The sequence below is a fragment of the Pseudophryne corroboree genome, chromosome 1 (assembly GCF_028390025.1).
Source record: "Pseudophryne corroboree isolate aPseCor3 chromosome 1, aPseCor3.hap2, whole genome shotgun sequence".
Classification (NCBI taxonomy): Eukaryota; Metazoa; Chordata; class Amphibia; order Anura; family Myobatrachidae; genus Pseudophryne; species Pseudophryne corroboree.
The window spans coordinates 743,003,314-743,021,312 of NC_086444.1; the positions used below are offsets into that span (position 1 = coordinate 743,003,314).

Sequence of the window (17,999 nt, forward strand, 5' to 3'; positions counted from 1 at the left end):
CTGCCCCTCTAGCAACGGCTTTCAGTGCGCACCAGAAATTCAGAGTGGACGTGTCCGAAGGAGAATTAAATTCCAAGTAGGACATGATGCTGTCTACTATAATTTTTTTAGAGACGGGGTTGGCCAATAAGTGAGGAGAGAGTCTCCAAGGTCGGGGCGGGGCATGCTGACTATTAAGATCCCATTTAAGAATCAGTGGGGCGTGATCTGACTAGGTTATTGGAAGGATATCCGCGGATCTAGCAAATTGGAGGGTCCATTTATCAGAAAACAAAAAATCAATACGGGAATAGGAGTTGTGAACGGGAGAGTAGTATGTGTACTCACAGCCAGTAGGGTTTTGCACTCGCCAAATATCGTAGAGGTCAAATTCAGCCAGGAGATTGCGGAAGGCTAAGCATGGGGCGTTCGAGGAGGCTAAAGGGGGAGAAAAGGGCCTGGGAGACCTGTCCAACCTGGGGTCAAGGACCAAATTAAAGTCCCCCATGAGGAGGAGCGAGCCTGTACGGTTCCTCTGGATAACTAAACATAGTTTACGTAAAAAAGCCACTTGATTTGAGTTAGGGGCATAAGCTGAAACCAGGGTAACTGGTTTGTCATCTAAAAGGCCAGTCAAGATAAGATAGCGGCCATTTTTATCGGCAACCTGGGAGTGTAAAGTGAAGGAGACGGAGTTTTTAAACAATATAGCTAAACCATTCCTCTTAAAAGGGCCATTTGCAAAATAACCGATAGGGAACCTGCGGTCTTTAAACACAGGGGGCGCTAAAGATGAAAAGTGTGTCTCCTGCAGCGCAACAACATCCGCCTTGTGCCAAGCAAAATAGCCCAATACCAACCTTCGCTTATTAGGGGAGTTTAACCCCTTAACGTTCATGGACAGAACCTGGAGCATCGAGACGGTCTAAAGCACGCCATGAGTGGTAAGACATTTTGGTATACAAACAAGAAAAAATGTTTTTGTCTCATACAGTTAGTTACAGTGTTACGAGAGGGGGGTGGGAGGGAGGGAATAACAGGGGAAAAATGGGTAATAACAAACCAAAACGACCCAGTACATCGGGTCGGTATAACTACTGCAAGGAAAGCAAAAAAATGCAGTAGTACATTAACAGGGGGGAACATGTGGCCTAACGCCACCACCACCTATGAACCTAGATGAGGAAAAAAAAAAGAAGAGACATATACAGATACAAATATGCCTACCAACCATGTAAAGAAAACAGAGAACATATACGCATGAACTAAACCATGAGCACGAAGCCGGGACTCCAGCAATATAACTACTAACAGGGTAACTCACGTGACCGCATCAAAACGAATAGCTGAGGCCCATCCGTTAGAACGGTACAAAGTAACGTCCATATTCAAAGTCCAAATTCAAAGTGACGACTTCAGGCAACGAACCACTCCGATTGAAGAGTTGACTGTTTCTTGGATCCAGGCGGCATCGTCGTGACAGGAATATCCCACTCCGATAGCAGCTTGACTCCAGCTTCCAACGAGGCAACTGTATAGGATTTATTTTCATACGAGATGATGAGCTTTACCGGAAAACCCCATCGATAAGTAATCTCTTGGTCACGAAGCGCCAGGGTAACAGGGATAAACGCTTGTCTTTTAGCCAAAGTCAAAGCAGAGAAATCCGGAAAAAGTTGTAATCCACCAAGCATGTCAGAATCCGAGTCTCTTGCCGCCTTCAGGATGCGTTCTTTCGTCGTGAAGAAGTGCACTCTCATGAGCGTGTCTCGTGGGAGTGAGGGAGGAACCGAGCGCGGTTTAGGTAGTCTATGGATTCTGTCTATAAGCAGCTCCCTGGGGTCAGCCCGAGGCAAAAGCTTCCTAAATAACGCGGTGGCGTAGTCCTCCAGCTCAGAATTTTGCACGGAGTCGGGAATGCCTCGGATCTTGATATTATTACGCAGAGATCTGTCCTCGATATCCGCCATCTTAAGTTTAAACGCCTCAAGGTCACTCTGCTGTTGATCATGGGCCGCTATGAGGTCATTGTGGGACGAGACCAATTCCTCGACTTTCCGTTCCAAGTGGTCGGTACGTTCTCCTATAGCATGCAATTCCGTCTTAACCTCTCGGAAAGCCGCTGTGAGATCTTGAGTCAACTCTGTTTTAAACGCTGATAGAGCTTGATACAGAGTTTTGACCGTGAGAGGGGCGTCGGATTCCGGGTCAAAACCCGGGACAGAAGCAGGGCTGCAGGGAGGGTCTGTCGCAAAAGTGTTCATAGGGGACTTCCGTGCAGTAGAGGGGGCAGGAGCCGCTTTCTGAGATGGAAAAGATACTCTAGGAGGCAGCACCTCTTTAACCTTTTTCGGAGGCATTCTAAAGAGATGTAATTCCGTAGGCTAGGCAAGAGCGCTGAAGAGACCACGGATCCCGGAGAATATAAGGCGAAAGGTTAGGTAAGCATAAAGGCCAAAGGTGGTGGTGTGTAAACGGTCTGGACTACATCAGAAGAACGGCATCACTAGAGGCCCAGTATCCGGTCATCACCCTCCAGCAGAGCCCACTGGGCAGATCTCCAGCGAGCAAGGGAGAGGGGGAGCCAGGCACCCAGACAACAGGTAGCAGCACAGCGTCACAGGGGTCGGGCAGACCGTGCCTCCCTGGGCAATCACTCTCCCCTCCAGGGAAAATCCCGCGTTACTGTGCAGGGTCAATGAGCATGAGGGGGAGCCCTGAGAAGAAGCCAGTCCATCCACAGCTACAAGGGGGGGGTAGGTGGCTAATAACAGGCCTCCACACTGGCAGGGCAAATCAGACGGGTGTGTGCAGCTAATTTAGGCCCCGGATCCCGGATCTGGTGTAGGCCTCAACTCCCTGGGGCCTCAGAAAAGCAGCAGACCCCTCGTTTTCCCTGTGGAGGGGGTATTTACATGACAGAGGGGCTCAGGAGGAACAGGTTGCGCCCGTGGGAGCGGGGGGATGCAGCTGACTGGCGGACGGGTGTAGCAAGATGGCCGCCGTCGTGAGGGGTGCAGGAGTAAGGAGGCCGCAGCCGCGGCTCCGGAGGGCAGGGAGCGGGAGTCTGATCCCCGCCGCCGTCCCCGATGGTCTGGGGCAGGTAAGGGGCAGTGGATGGGCCGGTTCGGAAGCAGGGGGGAGTCCCCAGGGGTCCCGGTGCGGCCGCGCTCCGGTCCCGGAGCCCGCGCCCGGGCAGGCCCCAAACTCGAGGTCCCGGCTCCGGGACGCGACGTAGGCCTCAGCTCCAGCCTCCCCGGGTCTCGGATGTAATGCGCACCCGCCGGGAAAGAGAGTCAGGGGGGGAAACCGGAGGTAGATCTACTTTAAATTCAGGGCCGGCAGGAGCTCATGGAAGGCACGTCCTCTCAGGCTGCAAGTTAGGCCACGCCCCCGATTTTTTTTTTTTTTTAAGTCCTTCACACCCCCAGTTCCGGAACGCTAGCCATTCCAAAACTGGTGGGTAAACTACGTTTTTGGGTTAACGCCAATGGGCGTAACATCACAACTTATCAAGACGAACATAAGACTTATAAGCAGTGGACTTCCAACGACCCATTTCTTGAATGGCTGACGGTGAAAGCCCGCTGGTGGCAGCCCAAGTAGCTGCCCATATCCTAAAGGAATGCATTCCGTAGTCCACCACATTGAGCCCCAAATGCTTTAAAAAACTTTTAAAAACTGCAGTGAGCCTGAAGCGAGTAAGAGGCAATGAGTCAGAGTGCAGCAAAAATTCCATGGGCCTGGTGGGCAAATCAATTGCGGACAAACTAACAGGGCATAAGTCGGCCTCAGTATACGCTTTCAGCGACACCCATCTGCCCCGACCCAGCTGATCCGTCTTGGAATGGGCAATTTTACACATTATCATCCCTTCCTTGAAGGCCATGTTCTTAAAAAGAAGATCTGTGTCAGCCGAAATTTTGATAACTGCTACCAGCTCGCTAATACAGAAGGCGCCAAAAAAGGCAAAAGAAAACACCACTCGAAACAAAGAAGCCTCCAACTCACTCCCCGCTACCACAGCAAGTGCCGCAACAATCGCAGATGAACAGGCCTGCATGCGTCAGCTACTAAGGGGCTCTCCCTAGCCTACCCTCTCAAAGCCTTATCTAGGAGGAACGACTTTGTGGGGTCAACTGTCCCTAGTAATCTAGCGTGAAATCCCAGCAAGGAACTTAATCATAGTCGCTCTGGATCTGCCTTGCGAGCAATGGGCCCACACAAAATTGAGGAAGCAATCCTCTACTGACTTACCAGAAACTAAGTGAGTAGCCTGGTAAGAATCCCAATCGCGCCAAGCTACAGAGTAGGCCTGCGAGGTCGACGGTTCCAACGATCTCAAAGCGAACTGCCTCAGGCCTGTTCTACAATCTGCCAGAGAGAATGCGGACAAGTTAGACTGAGAGCCTTGGCTCCCGGGGCTAACTCCCGAAACCTCCGGAAATTGAAATGTGATAAAGCATCCGCAATACCGTTGTCAACACCGGGAACGTGCCTAGCCATGAAACTGGTTGTCAGTGCGGCAGCCGTCGGGAGTGGACTTACAGTCCTTGGCCGGGTGGTTCGCTCCAGAAATTCTATAGGAGTGATGAAAATGACATTTTGCCCCCTGTCGCATTTAGAGTCATTAAAAGCGAAACATTTACATTTAGCCAATGCGCCCGTACCCCTTTTGTTACCAGCAAAAACCTTCTTGACCGGGGCCTCTACCTGCTGTCTGGCCTGGTTGGTGACTTCTAACCAAACCTCAACGTCCTTTCAACCCAATGGCAAAACCTTGGTCCCATCGTGCTTAATCCTAAACTTGTTATTGTAATCCCTCCATACATAACCTTTATACGTGATGAGGGTTTCGTTGACCATAAATACTTGATGATATTCTTGTATTCTCCAGGCCTGCTTTCTAAGTAGCAGGTCGAAAAAAACCAAGAAACAATGTAACCAGTGATAACTACGAAAGGCATTCTCGCTGGAGACTCCCGCCTTCCTAGCCTCATCTTAACTCTTTTTCATCTCCGCCGTTATAGTTAAGACAACCACAAATTTGCCTTTTCTGATCCTATCTTTCAAACTTTTCCTCAAACCCCTGGTAACTGCCGTGTTAGCGCAGTGTACCATTGGGGTCATTCCGAGTTGATCGCTAGCTGAAAATGTTCGCTGCGCAGAGATGATGCAAATAAAGGCACTTCTGCGCATGCGCATGCGGCGCAATGCACACGCGCGACGTACTTTCACAACGGCCGATGTAGTTTCACACAAGGTCTAGAGAAGCTTTTCGGTCGCACTGGTGGCCGCAGAATGACTGACATGAAGTGGGCGTTTCTGGGTGTCCACTGACCGTTTTCAGGGAGTGTTCGGAAAAACGCAGGTGTGCCAGGAAAAACGCAGGCATGGCTGGCCGAACGCAGGGCGTGTTCATGACGTCAAAACAGGAACTGAACAGTCTGAAGTCATCGCAAGCGCTAAGTAGGTCTGAAGCTACTCTGAAACTTCACAAAATTATTTTGTAGTCGCTCTGCAATCCTTTCGTTCGCACTTCTGCTAAGCTAAAATACACTCCCAGTGGGAGGCGGCATAGTGTTTGCACGGCTGATAAAAACTGCTAGCGAGCTATCAACTCAGAATGACCCCCCATATCAGAAAAACCCGGCGTCTCGGGAAGAGTGGCAACTTTCCTCAAACGCTTTGTCCCACCTAGATTTTTTGCAACTTTCTTAGCCACTAACTTTGCCATCTTGCGCGGGCGCTTAGGGGAACCTGACTGGCTGCTGCTAGCAGAGGACTTAGAGGAAGAAGCAACAGAGGACAAATCAGAAACGTCATTCTCACCATCAGCCGAATGGCCAGCCGGTGGATCCAGAGTCGACACAGTCGCCAAACCAGTTGCCATACTTCCCAGTCCAGAACTTGCAGGCAAAGCCAACACTGCATCCGATCCCGAGACCTCCGAAGCTGAGGAAGCAATATCCGTTCCTGCCAAACGATCTCCACCTTCCACTTGAAGCGACTCACGAGAAACTGGACCCTCACTCCCTGTCACTTCAGGAGAGATAGGGTTTAATACCTGATGCTACGCAACTGCGCCATCTTGGACGCCCTCCAACGCTTGCAATCCAGCATGCAAAACAGGATGGGGCAATATATGCATGGCAGGGGCTGGGGGAGTGGCACTAGAGGGGGTGACTGCGGGAGTATGGGAAGCGCCACTAGCCACATTGTATGCTGCCGCCCACGGACTGTGACCAAAACCAGCAGCCAGCCACCCCGCTTGATATGGACCCCCCTGCAGTGTAAGGGGGGTATAGGTTTGCTGGTAAAAAGGGGGGGCTGCTGTATGACAAAAGGGGAAATGCCAAATTGTGGTGAACCCGCATAATACGTGGACTGCCCTGACGCCTGTGATGTATTAAATGACCATGTAGTCATTGAGCAGGTGGGAACATGGCCGGCAAAAAGGGAGAAATGGCCGGTGGCATGGAACCAGAGAAACCCATCTGTCGTGTCATGCTAATGACAGGTAAAGCCTGGGAGGCAGGCATCCCTGTAGACAAAACATTCTGATAGACCAACCCAGGGTTGGGTACCAGAGGGGGTTGTACAGGTATCCCCACGTTAGAGGATACCACTGATTGATTGATTGAAACAAAACGCATAACGCTGGTATGTCCAGCAGGTAGCGCTGCTGCACCACCTACCATGTGGCCAGGGAGGAAACTGGCAGCATGGCAACCAGCATCTGCACACAACATGTCCGCCTACATATTACTGGCAGCGAGCCCGCTGCAACCGCTGTTGGGGACCCCAGTAGGAGTAGTACATGCCCCAGTAGCACCAACATACAACATACCCCACCAGCCGCCACGGCAGATGCCGCGCTGACATCCGGTGTGGCAGGGGTTCACAAGCCTGTTAAGGATGTGGGCGCTGGGACTCCGGCCACCGTTGTGTGTGCAGCTACAGCATGTACGCGCCCACCACACGCCGGGTCTTCTGACACCATGCGCCCCACTGTAGGGCGCCAAGTTGCGCTGCCGTCAACCAGAGCTGCCCCGCCAGAAGCAGGATGCAGTGGGGAGACGCACGGGGACCGGGCGGGAGAGCAGATACCCGCAGCAGCAGCTGGAGCAGCAGGTGGTGGACCAACCGCCGACGGGTTAGCCGCGGTAGGAGACCGCAATCCAGTCCCCCGGCCGCCGGCAGAGGTCAACAGGTGGGCCGCTTCAGTCAGCAAGCGGGGGGTGGGGGGGTGGGGTGGAGCAGAGCTCCTCGGCCATTGCATCATAGCACAAATAGAACAAAGATGAGGCACAGGAAAGACAGATAAAGGAACCAAAAGAAACAGGAATAGCTAAAGGTTCAATGCAGATGAGGATAAGAGAAAAAGGACAGACAAGAAGTGACCACTTATACACTTTCCAGGCACTCAAAAGGAAGTGCTGCTGCTCAAACTGTCTATAAATACCCCTCTCACGTTACCTCCCCAAACTACTTTTGATAGGCTAAACTAACACCACAACCAAACCCCTCAAGGGGAGCTAATCTACCTAGCAATAGTTCTATTTTTTAACCAATCACAAAACCAAAGACTGTTATATAGTTTTGTGCCTATGCAGCCCTCACTTAATCTTACCCGCAGTAAAGCTCCAAGTTATTCAGTCTTTAGTAAATTTCTGTTATGCACACCAGTGCCAGCAGGAATGTACTGGTGTCTGAACGGTGAGGGATGCAAAACAAATGAATTCACAGACAGACTGGGGAATATGACATTACATACACAGAAGGTGATAGGGTAACAAAATAAACACAAAGTGAACAGAGAAGCCTAAAGGCTAAGAAACTGGGTGTCTCCCTAGTATTAGGAATGCTCAGATGGAAAGAAGCGAGATGTAGTGATTTAATACGTAGAGAACCCGAAATGCTGTTGCTAAGGGCAACAGCAAAACCCTTAATAGTTACCAACGGGTGTGGCAGTAAACTCCTTGGTCAGAGATGGAATAATAGACACAAGGAGAGTCTCCACAATCCTAGTCCTCACTTGCAGTGCACTGGTTCAGCTTACTGCCACTAAACTGACACCTGAACACCTTGCACAGTGAGAAAGGATTTTGGCAGGCAAGTCTGAGAATACAGCCGCAAACTTGCTAGGTTCACAGAGTAGCAAAAGAACCCCAGCAGGTTAAACGACTGACTCCAGTCTTACTGCTAGGTCTGGATTGGCAGAGTGTAATACCAAATCCCAAGGCCTATTTGCAGTAAGCAATAAACAAATACAAAGTTTACACAGTACTAGCTAGCTTTCAGGAACTGACTAACCAACAAAGATTCAGCAGCATCTGCCTAACCTAAGAAGAGGGTTTATATAGCAGGTGCTGTCCACGCCCCACTCAGACCTCACAGACTGTGAGCACAAAAACCAGCACCGGATCCCCTGCCGTGCACAGAGCCTGTAACCACTGCACAGCAAAAGACCCGAACCGGAGTATCAGCTACGCTCAGGTTACTCCGCTAGCACTTGTCTCCCGGTTGCCATGACGACGTGGCAGCACAGAGCAGGAGACCCTAACAGTACCCCCCCTCTGACGAGGGGTCAAAGAACCCCTACCACTGGGTTTATCGGGGAACTGCGAGAAGAAAGAGCGTAACAGTCTGGGGGCATGAAGATCACAACTGCGCACCCACGACCGCTCCTCCGGGCCTTACCCCTTCCAGTGCACCAAAAATGACACCCGACCCCGAACCATCTCGGAGTCAAGAATCCTTTCAACAACAAACTCCCTCTGGCCACGTATCAGAAGAGGGGAAGGTCTTCCACTGGAAGAAGGATTACTAATCGCCCGTTTTAAAAGGGAACAATGAAATGTTTTATTGATACCCAAAGAACGGGGTAGATCTAACTGAAATGCCACCGGATTGATAACCCTAGTGATCTTATAAGGACCGATGAACCGGGGGCCTAACTTATGAGATGGCTGTCTCAACTTCAAATTCTTGGTAGACAACCAGACAAAGTCTCCTAATTTGAAGCTGCAGGGTCTTTTCCGCTTATCAAAAACCCTTTTGGTCACTAATGACACAGACACAAGGGCTTTCTTCACTTTCCTCCAAATACCTCTAAGGACCGAAACCACAGAGGAACCACCAGGCGTGGAGTCCAGGGGGTCAAAAGAATTGGACTTAGGATGATGCCCATACACACAAAGGAAGGGAGAGATCCCTGTAGCAGAGTGAGCCGCGTTGTTATAGGCAAACTCCGCCATGGACAGATGAGCCACCCAGTCAGTCTGACACTTGGAGACATAACACCTGAGGAACTGCTCCAAGGACTGGTTCACCCTTTCAGTCTGCCCATTAGACTGTGGATGGTAGCCTGACGACAAGCTGACAGAAATCTGGAGATCAGAACAAAATGCCCTCCAGAATTTGGCCACAAACTGGGATCCGCGGTCAGAGACCACATCAAGTGGCAACCCGAGGAGGCGCACAACATGCAGCATAAATAATTCAGACAGGCGTCTGGCCAATGGCAGCCCAACCAATGGAACGAAGTGCGCCATCTTCGAAAACCTGTCAACGACAACCCAGATGGCTGTCATCCCCGAGGATTTGGGCAAGTCCACCACAAAATCCATTGAAATGTGGGTCCATGGCTTAGATGGAATAGAGAGTGGATGTAATGGGCCAACTGGAACCCCTCTAGGAGTCTTATTTCGGGCACAGATGTCACATGCCCGAACCCACTGATCCACATCCCTAGCCACCGAGGGCCACCACACCGCCCTAGATAGCAACTCCCGAGTTCTGGCAATACCCGGGTGACCTGCCGACTTCTTGGCATGGAATTCTAGGAACACTCGCTGTCTTAACCTAGGAGGCACAAACAAAAGACCTACCGGAAGGTCTGGAGGAGCCTGCTCCTGTGCTCTAAGGACTAATGACAAGAGGTCCTGGGTAATGCCCACTTTAATACATGATGGGGACACAATGGGCAATGGCTCCTCGGTGGTCTCCTGGATTGGAGCAAAACTCCGCGAGAGCGCATCAGCCTTGATGTTTTTTGACCCAGGGCGATATGTTATCAAAAAATTAAAGCGAGCAAAAAACAAAGCCCATTGTGCCTGCCTGGCATTGAGGCGCTTCGCTGACTCTAAATATGCCAAATTCTTATGGTCGGTGAGAATTGAGACCACAAACTTAGCCCCCTCAAGCCAGTGTCTCCACTCCTCGAGTGCATCCTTAATAGCCAACAATTCCTGGTTACCCACGTCATAATTCATCTCGGCAGGCGAAAATTTACGGGAAAAGTAAGCACAGGGATGAAGGCGATTATCAGACACCCCCATCTGAGAGAGCACTGCCCCAATACCCATCTCAGAGGCATCCACCTCCACCACAAAAGGACGCTCTGGATCTGGGTGTCGCAGCACCTTGGCCGAGACAAATGCCCTTTTGAGACGGGCAAAAGCCGCTTTGGCCTCACAAGACCAGTGAGCAACATCCGCCCCTTTCTTAGTGAGTGCCACCAAGGGCGCCACTATAGACGAAAATCCAGCGATAAATCGTCTATAAAAATTTGCAAAGCCCAGAAAACGCTGAAGCGCCTTCAAACTAGTGGGCTGCACCCAATCCAGGACTGCCTGTAACTTGGAACCCTCCATTTGGAAACCTTCTGGGGAGATAATATATCCTAGAAATGCGATTTGCTGAACTTCAAATTCGCACTTCTCCAGCTTCGCCCCAAGCCGGTGGTCTCTGAGTTTCTGGAGGACTAAGCGTACATGCTTCCGATGTTCCTCCAGGGAATGGGAGAAGATTAGGATGTCATCTAAGTATACAACTAAGAATCTATCCAAATATTCCCTGAGCACATCGTTCATGAAGTCCTGGAAGACTGCCGGGGCATTACAGAGCCCAAAAGGAATCACCAAATATTCATAATGCCCTGAGTGGGTATTAAAGGCAGTCTTCCATTCATCCCCCTCTCTTATTCGGATTAGATTGTACGCACCGCGTAGGTCAATCTTAGAAAAAATGGTGGCAGTACGAAGCTGGTCAAACAAGACCGAAATGAGAGGCAGTGGGTATGAGTTTTTAATCGTGATACGGTTCAATTCCCTGAAGTCGATGCAGGGTTGCAACGAACCGTCCTTTTTACCCACGAAGAAGAACCCCGACCCAACTGGAGACTGTGAAGGTCTAATAAATCCCTTAGCCAAGTTCTCCTGAATGTACTCTGCCATAGCCTGGGTCTCAGGACGTGACAGGGAGTACAACCTGCTCTTGGGAAGCTTAGCATTCGGCAACAAATCAATGGCACAGTCATAGGGGCGATGGGGAGGTAGTACCTCTGCAACTCTTTTGGAGAACACGTCCGCAAAATCTGCATAACATCCTGGCAATCCTGGCAAACTTAGCTGCGAAAGCCTGACTGGAAGGCTCAAGCAACTCCTGAAACAATCAGTACCCCAACTAAGAATCTCCCCAGAGACCCAGTCAAATTGAGGATTGTGGGCCCTTAACCAGGGTAACCCCAACACCAATGGGGCAAAAGTACAGACAGTCACATAAAAGGACAATTTTTCAGAGTGTGTGGCTCCAATAAACAAAGAAATCTGGCTAGTGCAAGAGGTAATTTTACCCTGGGATAATGGTTCCCCGTTTAACCCACAAATCTCAATTTCCGATGCCAAGGGTACTAAGGGAACAGAGTGTTTCAGGGCGAATTGGCGGTCCATAAAAACCCCGTCGGCCCCACTGTCCACAAAGGCCTCAGTCTTGACAGTTTGACCGAGGATCTTCAAGGTCACCGGAATGATAAAAGTCTTCTTGGGAAATTCCGACTTCTGGCCTGACAGGATATTTCCCATCACCCTCAGGCCCTGAAGTTTTCCGGCTTTTCTGGGCATGATACTACCACATGACCTTTATTCCCACAGTACAAACAAAACCCCTGCTGTCTCCTCCGCGTCTTCTCACGCGAGGAGAGGCGGGTAGCCCCAATCTGCATAGGCTCCTCGGAAAATTCCTCAGAGTCTGAGGTTCCCTTGGGAAAGAAGGAAACCTCGGTCTCCCTTTCAAGCCTGCGCTCTCTCAGCCGTCTATCCACCCGAATGGATAACTGCATGAGCTGATCCAAGCTATCAGGCAAGGGATATTGTACCAGTTGGTCTTTTAACTGATTAGAAAGACCTCTTCGGTACTGGTGTCTCAGGGCTGGGTCATTCCACTGGGTATCATGGGCCAACCTCCGAAACTCCGTACAATAAACCTCAACTGGCCTTCGCCCTTGCTTAAGGATCGAAATCTGAGCCTCGGCTGAGGCCGTCTTGTCAGGGTCATCATACAACATGCCCAGTGCCATAAAAAAAGCATCAACACTTTTAAGCGACGGACAGTCAGGCTGCAACCCATATGCCCAGACCTGTGGGTCTCCTTGTAGCAAGGAAATCACTATGCCCACCCGCTGAATCTCCGACCCAGAAGACTGAGGCCTAAGCTGGAAATATAGCTTGCAGCTCTCCTTGAAACAAAAGAACTGCGAGCGATCTCCAGAAAAACGATCCGGGAGATTTACTTTCGGCTCCTTAACCCCTGAAGGTACTGCTGCTGCGGGAGCTCCGCCAGCGGCCTGCGAGGTGTGCATTTTAATGGACAAATCATTAAATTGTCGAGTCAGGACCTGCACCTGATCGACCACCTGTTGCAAAGTATTTTGAGGGGTATGCTCCATATTCCCACAAAATTTCAACAGGAGTATTAGGCTGCTGAATATGTTATGCACACCAGTGCCAGCAGGAATGTACTGGTGTCTGAACGGTGAGGGATGCAAAACAAATGAATTCACAGACAGACTGGGGAATATGACATTACATACACAGAAGGTGATAGGGTAACAAAATAAACACAAAGTGAACAGAGAAGCCCAAAGGCTAAGAAACTGGGTGTCTCCCTAGTATTAGGAATGCTCAGATGGAAAGAAGCGAGATGTAGTGATTTAATACGTAGAGAACCCGAAATGCTGTTGCTAAGGGCAACAGCAAAACCCTAAAGGGTTACCAACGGGTGTGGCAGTAAACTCCTTGGTCAGAGATGGAATAATAGACACAAGGAGAGTCTCCACAATCCTAGTCCTCACTTGCAGTGCCCTGGTTCAGCTTACTGCCACTAAACTGACACCTGAACACCTTGCACAGTGAGAAAGGATTTTGGCAGGCAAGTCTGAGAATACAGCCGCAAACTTGCTAGGTTCAAAGAGTAGCAAAAGAACCCCAGCAGGTTAAACGACTGACTCCAGTCTTACTGCTAGGTCTGGATTGGCAGAGTGTAATACCAAATCCCAAGGCCTATTTGCAGTAAGCAATAAACAAATACAAAGTTTACACAGTACTAGCTAGCTTTCAGGAACTGACTAACCAACAAAGATTCAGCAGCATCTGCCTAACCTGAGAAGAGGGTTTATATAGCAGGTGCTGTCCACGCCCCACTCAGACCTCACAGACTGTGAGCACAAAAACCAGCACCGGATCCCCTGCCGTGCACAGAGCCTGTAACCACTGCACAGCAAAAGACCCGAACCGGAGTATCAGCTACGCTCAGGTTACTCCGCTAGCACTTGTCTCCCGGTTGCCATGACGACGTGGCAGCACAGAGCAGGAGACCCTAACAATTTCTCAGTGGGGTATACCCGCAGATAACACGCGTTAACCCTGAGATTCTGTGTTAAGAACAAAAATCAATGGATTACCCTGTGCCTTAGGCCCAGGAGGGGTTTTTAACAAAGATTTTATTTTGCAGCTTCTGAAAAATCTGAGTTATAGTAAGTGCACAGTCTGAGGATTAACATGAAGGGACACTGCAGTCAATTGAATTGCTCATTGATGAGTATTGAATCTGCCTCCTATTGTTAATTTCAATTTAAATTATCTCTATTAGCTGAACATAGCGGGGTACTATCAGTCTCCTATAATTTTACAATGCACAATAGATGGTTTATAGCCCTGTGCAACCTTTACAAGAAAAACATAAAAAATAAAGTCATTAAATAGTTAATATTACTAAAGACTATCCACAATGCATCTATGCCCTTTTCTGTTTAAGCTAAACCAGTAACAACAAATTGTGGTTATGTTCATCTACATTTCTATAACTCAGTAATTCCTCACAATTTATCTATATCAACAAGGTTTAGTGCACATATTGTAAACCTACACCAACTGCATTACTTTCTCGTAAAAGAAGAGATCTATAAAAGTTATAACATGGGGGAAAGTCAATTGGTTGCGGTTTATTATGGGGCTTTTCAGTTGTCCCCGACCAGTCATTGGGGATTTAGGGGTAGTCGAACAAAAATCCTCGATAACAGCCCAGTTTTTTTCGCTGCACCCACAAAAACATATTGGTCCGTGAACTTATCCTGGATCCTATGTGCTTTTGCGAGAAAAGAGGAAAACTTTTTGAGAAAAAAAAAAATTGAGTAGCCCAATGCGAAACATCAGGCAAAAATCACAATAATACCTGTGTTTTTTCACCTGTAAACTTAGCGGGGACAGTTGGATTCCCCCACAGACTGTACATTTATGGTAGGTAATAAGAGGAAGACACTGCACATGATGAAACTTTATTCTATACCACATACAGTATTCTAAAAATATCAGGTAACACTGCAAAATCCTTCTCCTTTGTAATCTAATGTAGAGCTGACTTGATTTCTTTAACATTAGCATGTGGGATGTGATCGGATTTTGGGATCTGATGCCAAGGAAGACAAATGTCGCGTGTGTGCTGGTGATGGAAATACCTGTGAGACAATCGAGGGAATCTTCAACCAATCATTGTATGGGACAGGTGAGAGATTATATGCAATTGTACAGGCTGACAAACAGTAAATTGCTCATATATGAGGCCCTGGGTAATATATTAGATAGGTCCAGAAGTTATTTGGCACTCATTCTAAAAATCAGATTATATGGAGAAAGATTAATGCCCAATCACATTTTCCATTTTATATTTGGACGATTCTTATCAGATATCTAACACAACTAAATTGATCATCCAAATTACAGCTTGTTTGGGCACCTTACAATGCAGTGATCATATGAGTAACATAGCCCTGCCTTCCGTGGATTAGGTGTACAGTGGACCTACTATATACAATATCACATTTTTATATATTTGTATTTGTTGTATGTACGAGTGTGGAAAACAGTGTGTGAATGTGGTGTTGAGTTTATATGATTGAGTGTTATGTCCAACATCTCTCTTACAGCTTATTCCCCCTTTCTTCCTCCCCCATTTCTCAAGGATATGAGGAGGTAGTCTGGATTCCAAAAGGCTCTGTCCATATTGACATCCGCCAGCTCAATGTATCACAAAACTACCTGGGTGAGTAGAATCATATCTATACACTGTTAGAGTAATTTAGACAAACTGTTATAGTATTAACTTGGCACAGCTAGCCCTGGAATAAACTAGCATTCAGATCCATATAGTTTAGAATAGCCTTAAACTGCTGAAAATGAGTGTTATCACCAGAGATAGGCAATCTTCCCATTTATTAAGTGCACTTCAGGACCATTTTAACAGATGGACCTAATTCACCCAGACCTTTCTTGTTATGTGCTTGAAAAGATGGTGCATGTGCAGTACAAAACACTCTATCACAGTGCCAGAGTTCTTACTATTGTGCTCATGCCATATTTCCAAAGACATCGCCAGAAAGATGGTAGCTCCAGCCAGGGCTGTAACTCAGGGTGTGCAAGTGGTACCATCGCACAGAACACTGGGCTCTGGAGGTGGCACTGACGCTTCCACATGACCCTTGTTTCTGGCTAACAGAGTGCCTGGAAGAGCACCCTGCAGCCAGTATCGCTGCTTCAGTGATACCTGTAGCGTCCTTGAGGCAGGCACCCTTGCAGTCTGTGCAGCTGCTCTGAGCATCCGCAGGACACAACAGGTAGCGATGAACTTCCCAGTACTGGAGGCCCCGCCCTTTCTGTGTGACATCTTGACAACATGCGCTTAGGGAGCAGCCACAAGGTTTTCCTGTTATGCCGCTGGTGCTGGAAGCAAGTATATGAGCTATGGTGGTTCAGGCGCAGTGGCGAATCCCTTGCATGCAGGGTTTACCAGGCCTCCATTTTGGGCCAATAGGCCTGTATGCACTGCATATCCTGGATCCATTATAGATACACCACTGGCCATTTAGCTGATGTGTGCAAGTTATCCCTGGGCTACATGTGCCCAGTTGGGCCCAGAACTGGCCTGTACATTGGTAAGTTTCCAATTACAGCTGCCAGACAGTATTACTGGGGAGATGAACATTACTGTCTCTGTACTACAGTAGTCTTGCTGTCTGGGATGGTGGGTAAGTAATGCACATAGTAATGTGTTGCCACAAGGGGAATGTGTGGCTAGCGAGGGAGGCCAAATGTGTAACAGGGAAGGGACATTGCTTACTATCCAATCATGTAACTATCCACACTCACTGTATGGATGCTTATGCCCAGATACTATTATACCCAGTAGTACTTTTTAATTACAGAGCAAACTCTATTTGTTATGTTTAAGATAATCACTGAGAAAAAAAACAGCTGTGCACCCCTAGTCAACAGCTTAGTGTAGAGATATATTTTTGAGTTATAAAACCAGCATACACATGCAACATGAAGTTTGCGCAGTACTTTACAGTGCTGTATATTACATACCTTGCATTATTTTGCGGGTTAGGATTTACTTGGTTCTTAATGCTAAATGAATCAAGTTCAGATTTATGCAGATTTTTCTTATTGGCTATCCAAAACACATGACAGCTTAATAACGAATAAGATGATGTCTTGAGATCCAAATAAATCCGGGTAAATTCGAACCCGCACATCTCTAATTTTGAGTCTTGATTACAGTAAACAGATACAATATCCTAATCCTTCTCATGATGTTACTCTAGGATTATATATTATATAGTCCATATCAGTAGAAAAAATACACCGTGTGTAAACACCTTGCGATGCCAATGCGTGGTCCCGGGGGATTGGCATTGCAAGGAAAAATAGTGTGCAGGCACAGCCGATATTGACTATATCAGAGGTTCATGCATCCGGTGTGTCAATATCGGCCGTGCCTGCATCGCACCTTGTGTAGGCACCCTAAGTCTTAGGCTGGGGCACACGCCACGTGGCTGTTTGGTGTGTCTCTTCTTTTATTATAATTAGGGGCCGCCCTGCCCCCCCTTCCCTTTGCCCCTGTGTGAGCCATGTCCCATTCCTTCCCCCTGTGAGAGCCATGTACCCCCTTCCCCTGGCCCCTGTGTGAGCCATGCCCCCCGTCTTTTTTGGGTCATACCATTGCCTGCCAGTGCCCACTGCTGTGCCTGCTGCTCTCCCGACTCCCGTCCTCCACAGACGGTGAACGCGCATCACCCTCCTCTCTGCACGCTGTCTCCCAACTGGCTCCTCAGTCAAGTACAGCCAGGATTCTGATGTAACTGAACGTCCACGACCACAGCACAGAGTCTAGGCCACAGAGCGGAAGCGCCGCACTATGCTGATCAGTGCTCCGCTTGGTGGTTCTTGTATTAAAGCAGAAAGGACATGGACACAGAGCCAGATTAAGGCCTCACGTGGCCCTAGGCAGGATACTAGTTTGGGGCCCCCCACCCTGATACATTGAATACCTTTTCTTGACATACTTCAGCTGAAGGAAAATCTTACAAAGAACACCCTCCCACCACAGAAACAAAAAACTAATTTAAAAAACAACTAATACATAAAGCAATCATTCCCAACCTCAGTCCTCAAGGCACACTAACAGTGCACTTGTTGTGTGATCCCGATGGACGGGATGCTGGCGGTCACAATACTGATGCCGGTATCCTGATAGTCCCGATCCCAACAGGAGAGAGGCAAGTATTATACCCCGCCCCTATCCCCTAACCATCCTGTAAAGCAGCCTAACCCTGACCTCCCTGGGTGGCGCCTAAACCAAAAGACCACCTTCACCTCCCTCCCCCCCAGCCAAACCCTAAC

At 48.6% G+C, this 17,999-nt stretch overlaps 1 protein-coding gene across 2 annotated transcripts in view; it reads left to right on the forward strand.

Annotated features, from left to right (window-relative positions):
- Positions 1-17,999, forward strand: part of ADAMTS10 (ADAM metallopeptidase with thrombospondin type 1 motif 10) — a 291,074-nt gene that overhangs the window by 232,043 nt on the left and 41,032 nt on the right. For both annotated transcript variants that reach the window (XM_063916365.1, XM_063916373.1), the window contains exons 18-19: positions 14,700-14,823; positions 15,280-15,360. In XM_063916365.1, the coding sequence (XP_063772435.1) occupies positions 14,700-14,823; positions 15,280-15,360 (205 nt within the window). The remainder of the gene's footprint in view (positions 1-14,699; positions 14,824-15,279; positions 15,361-17,999) is intronic.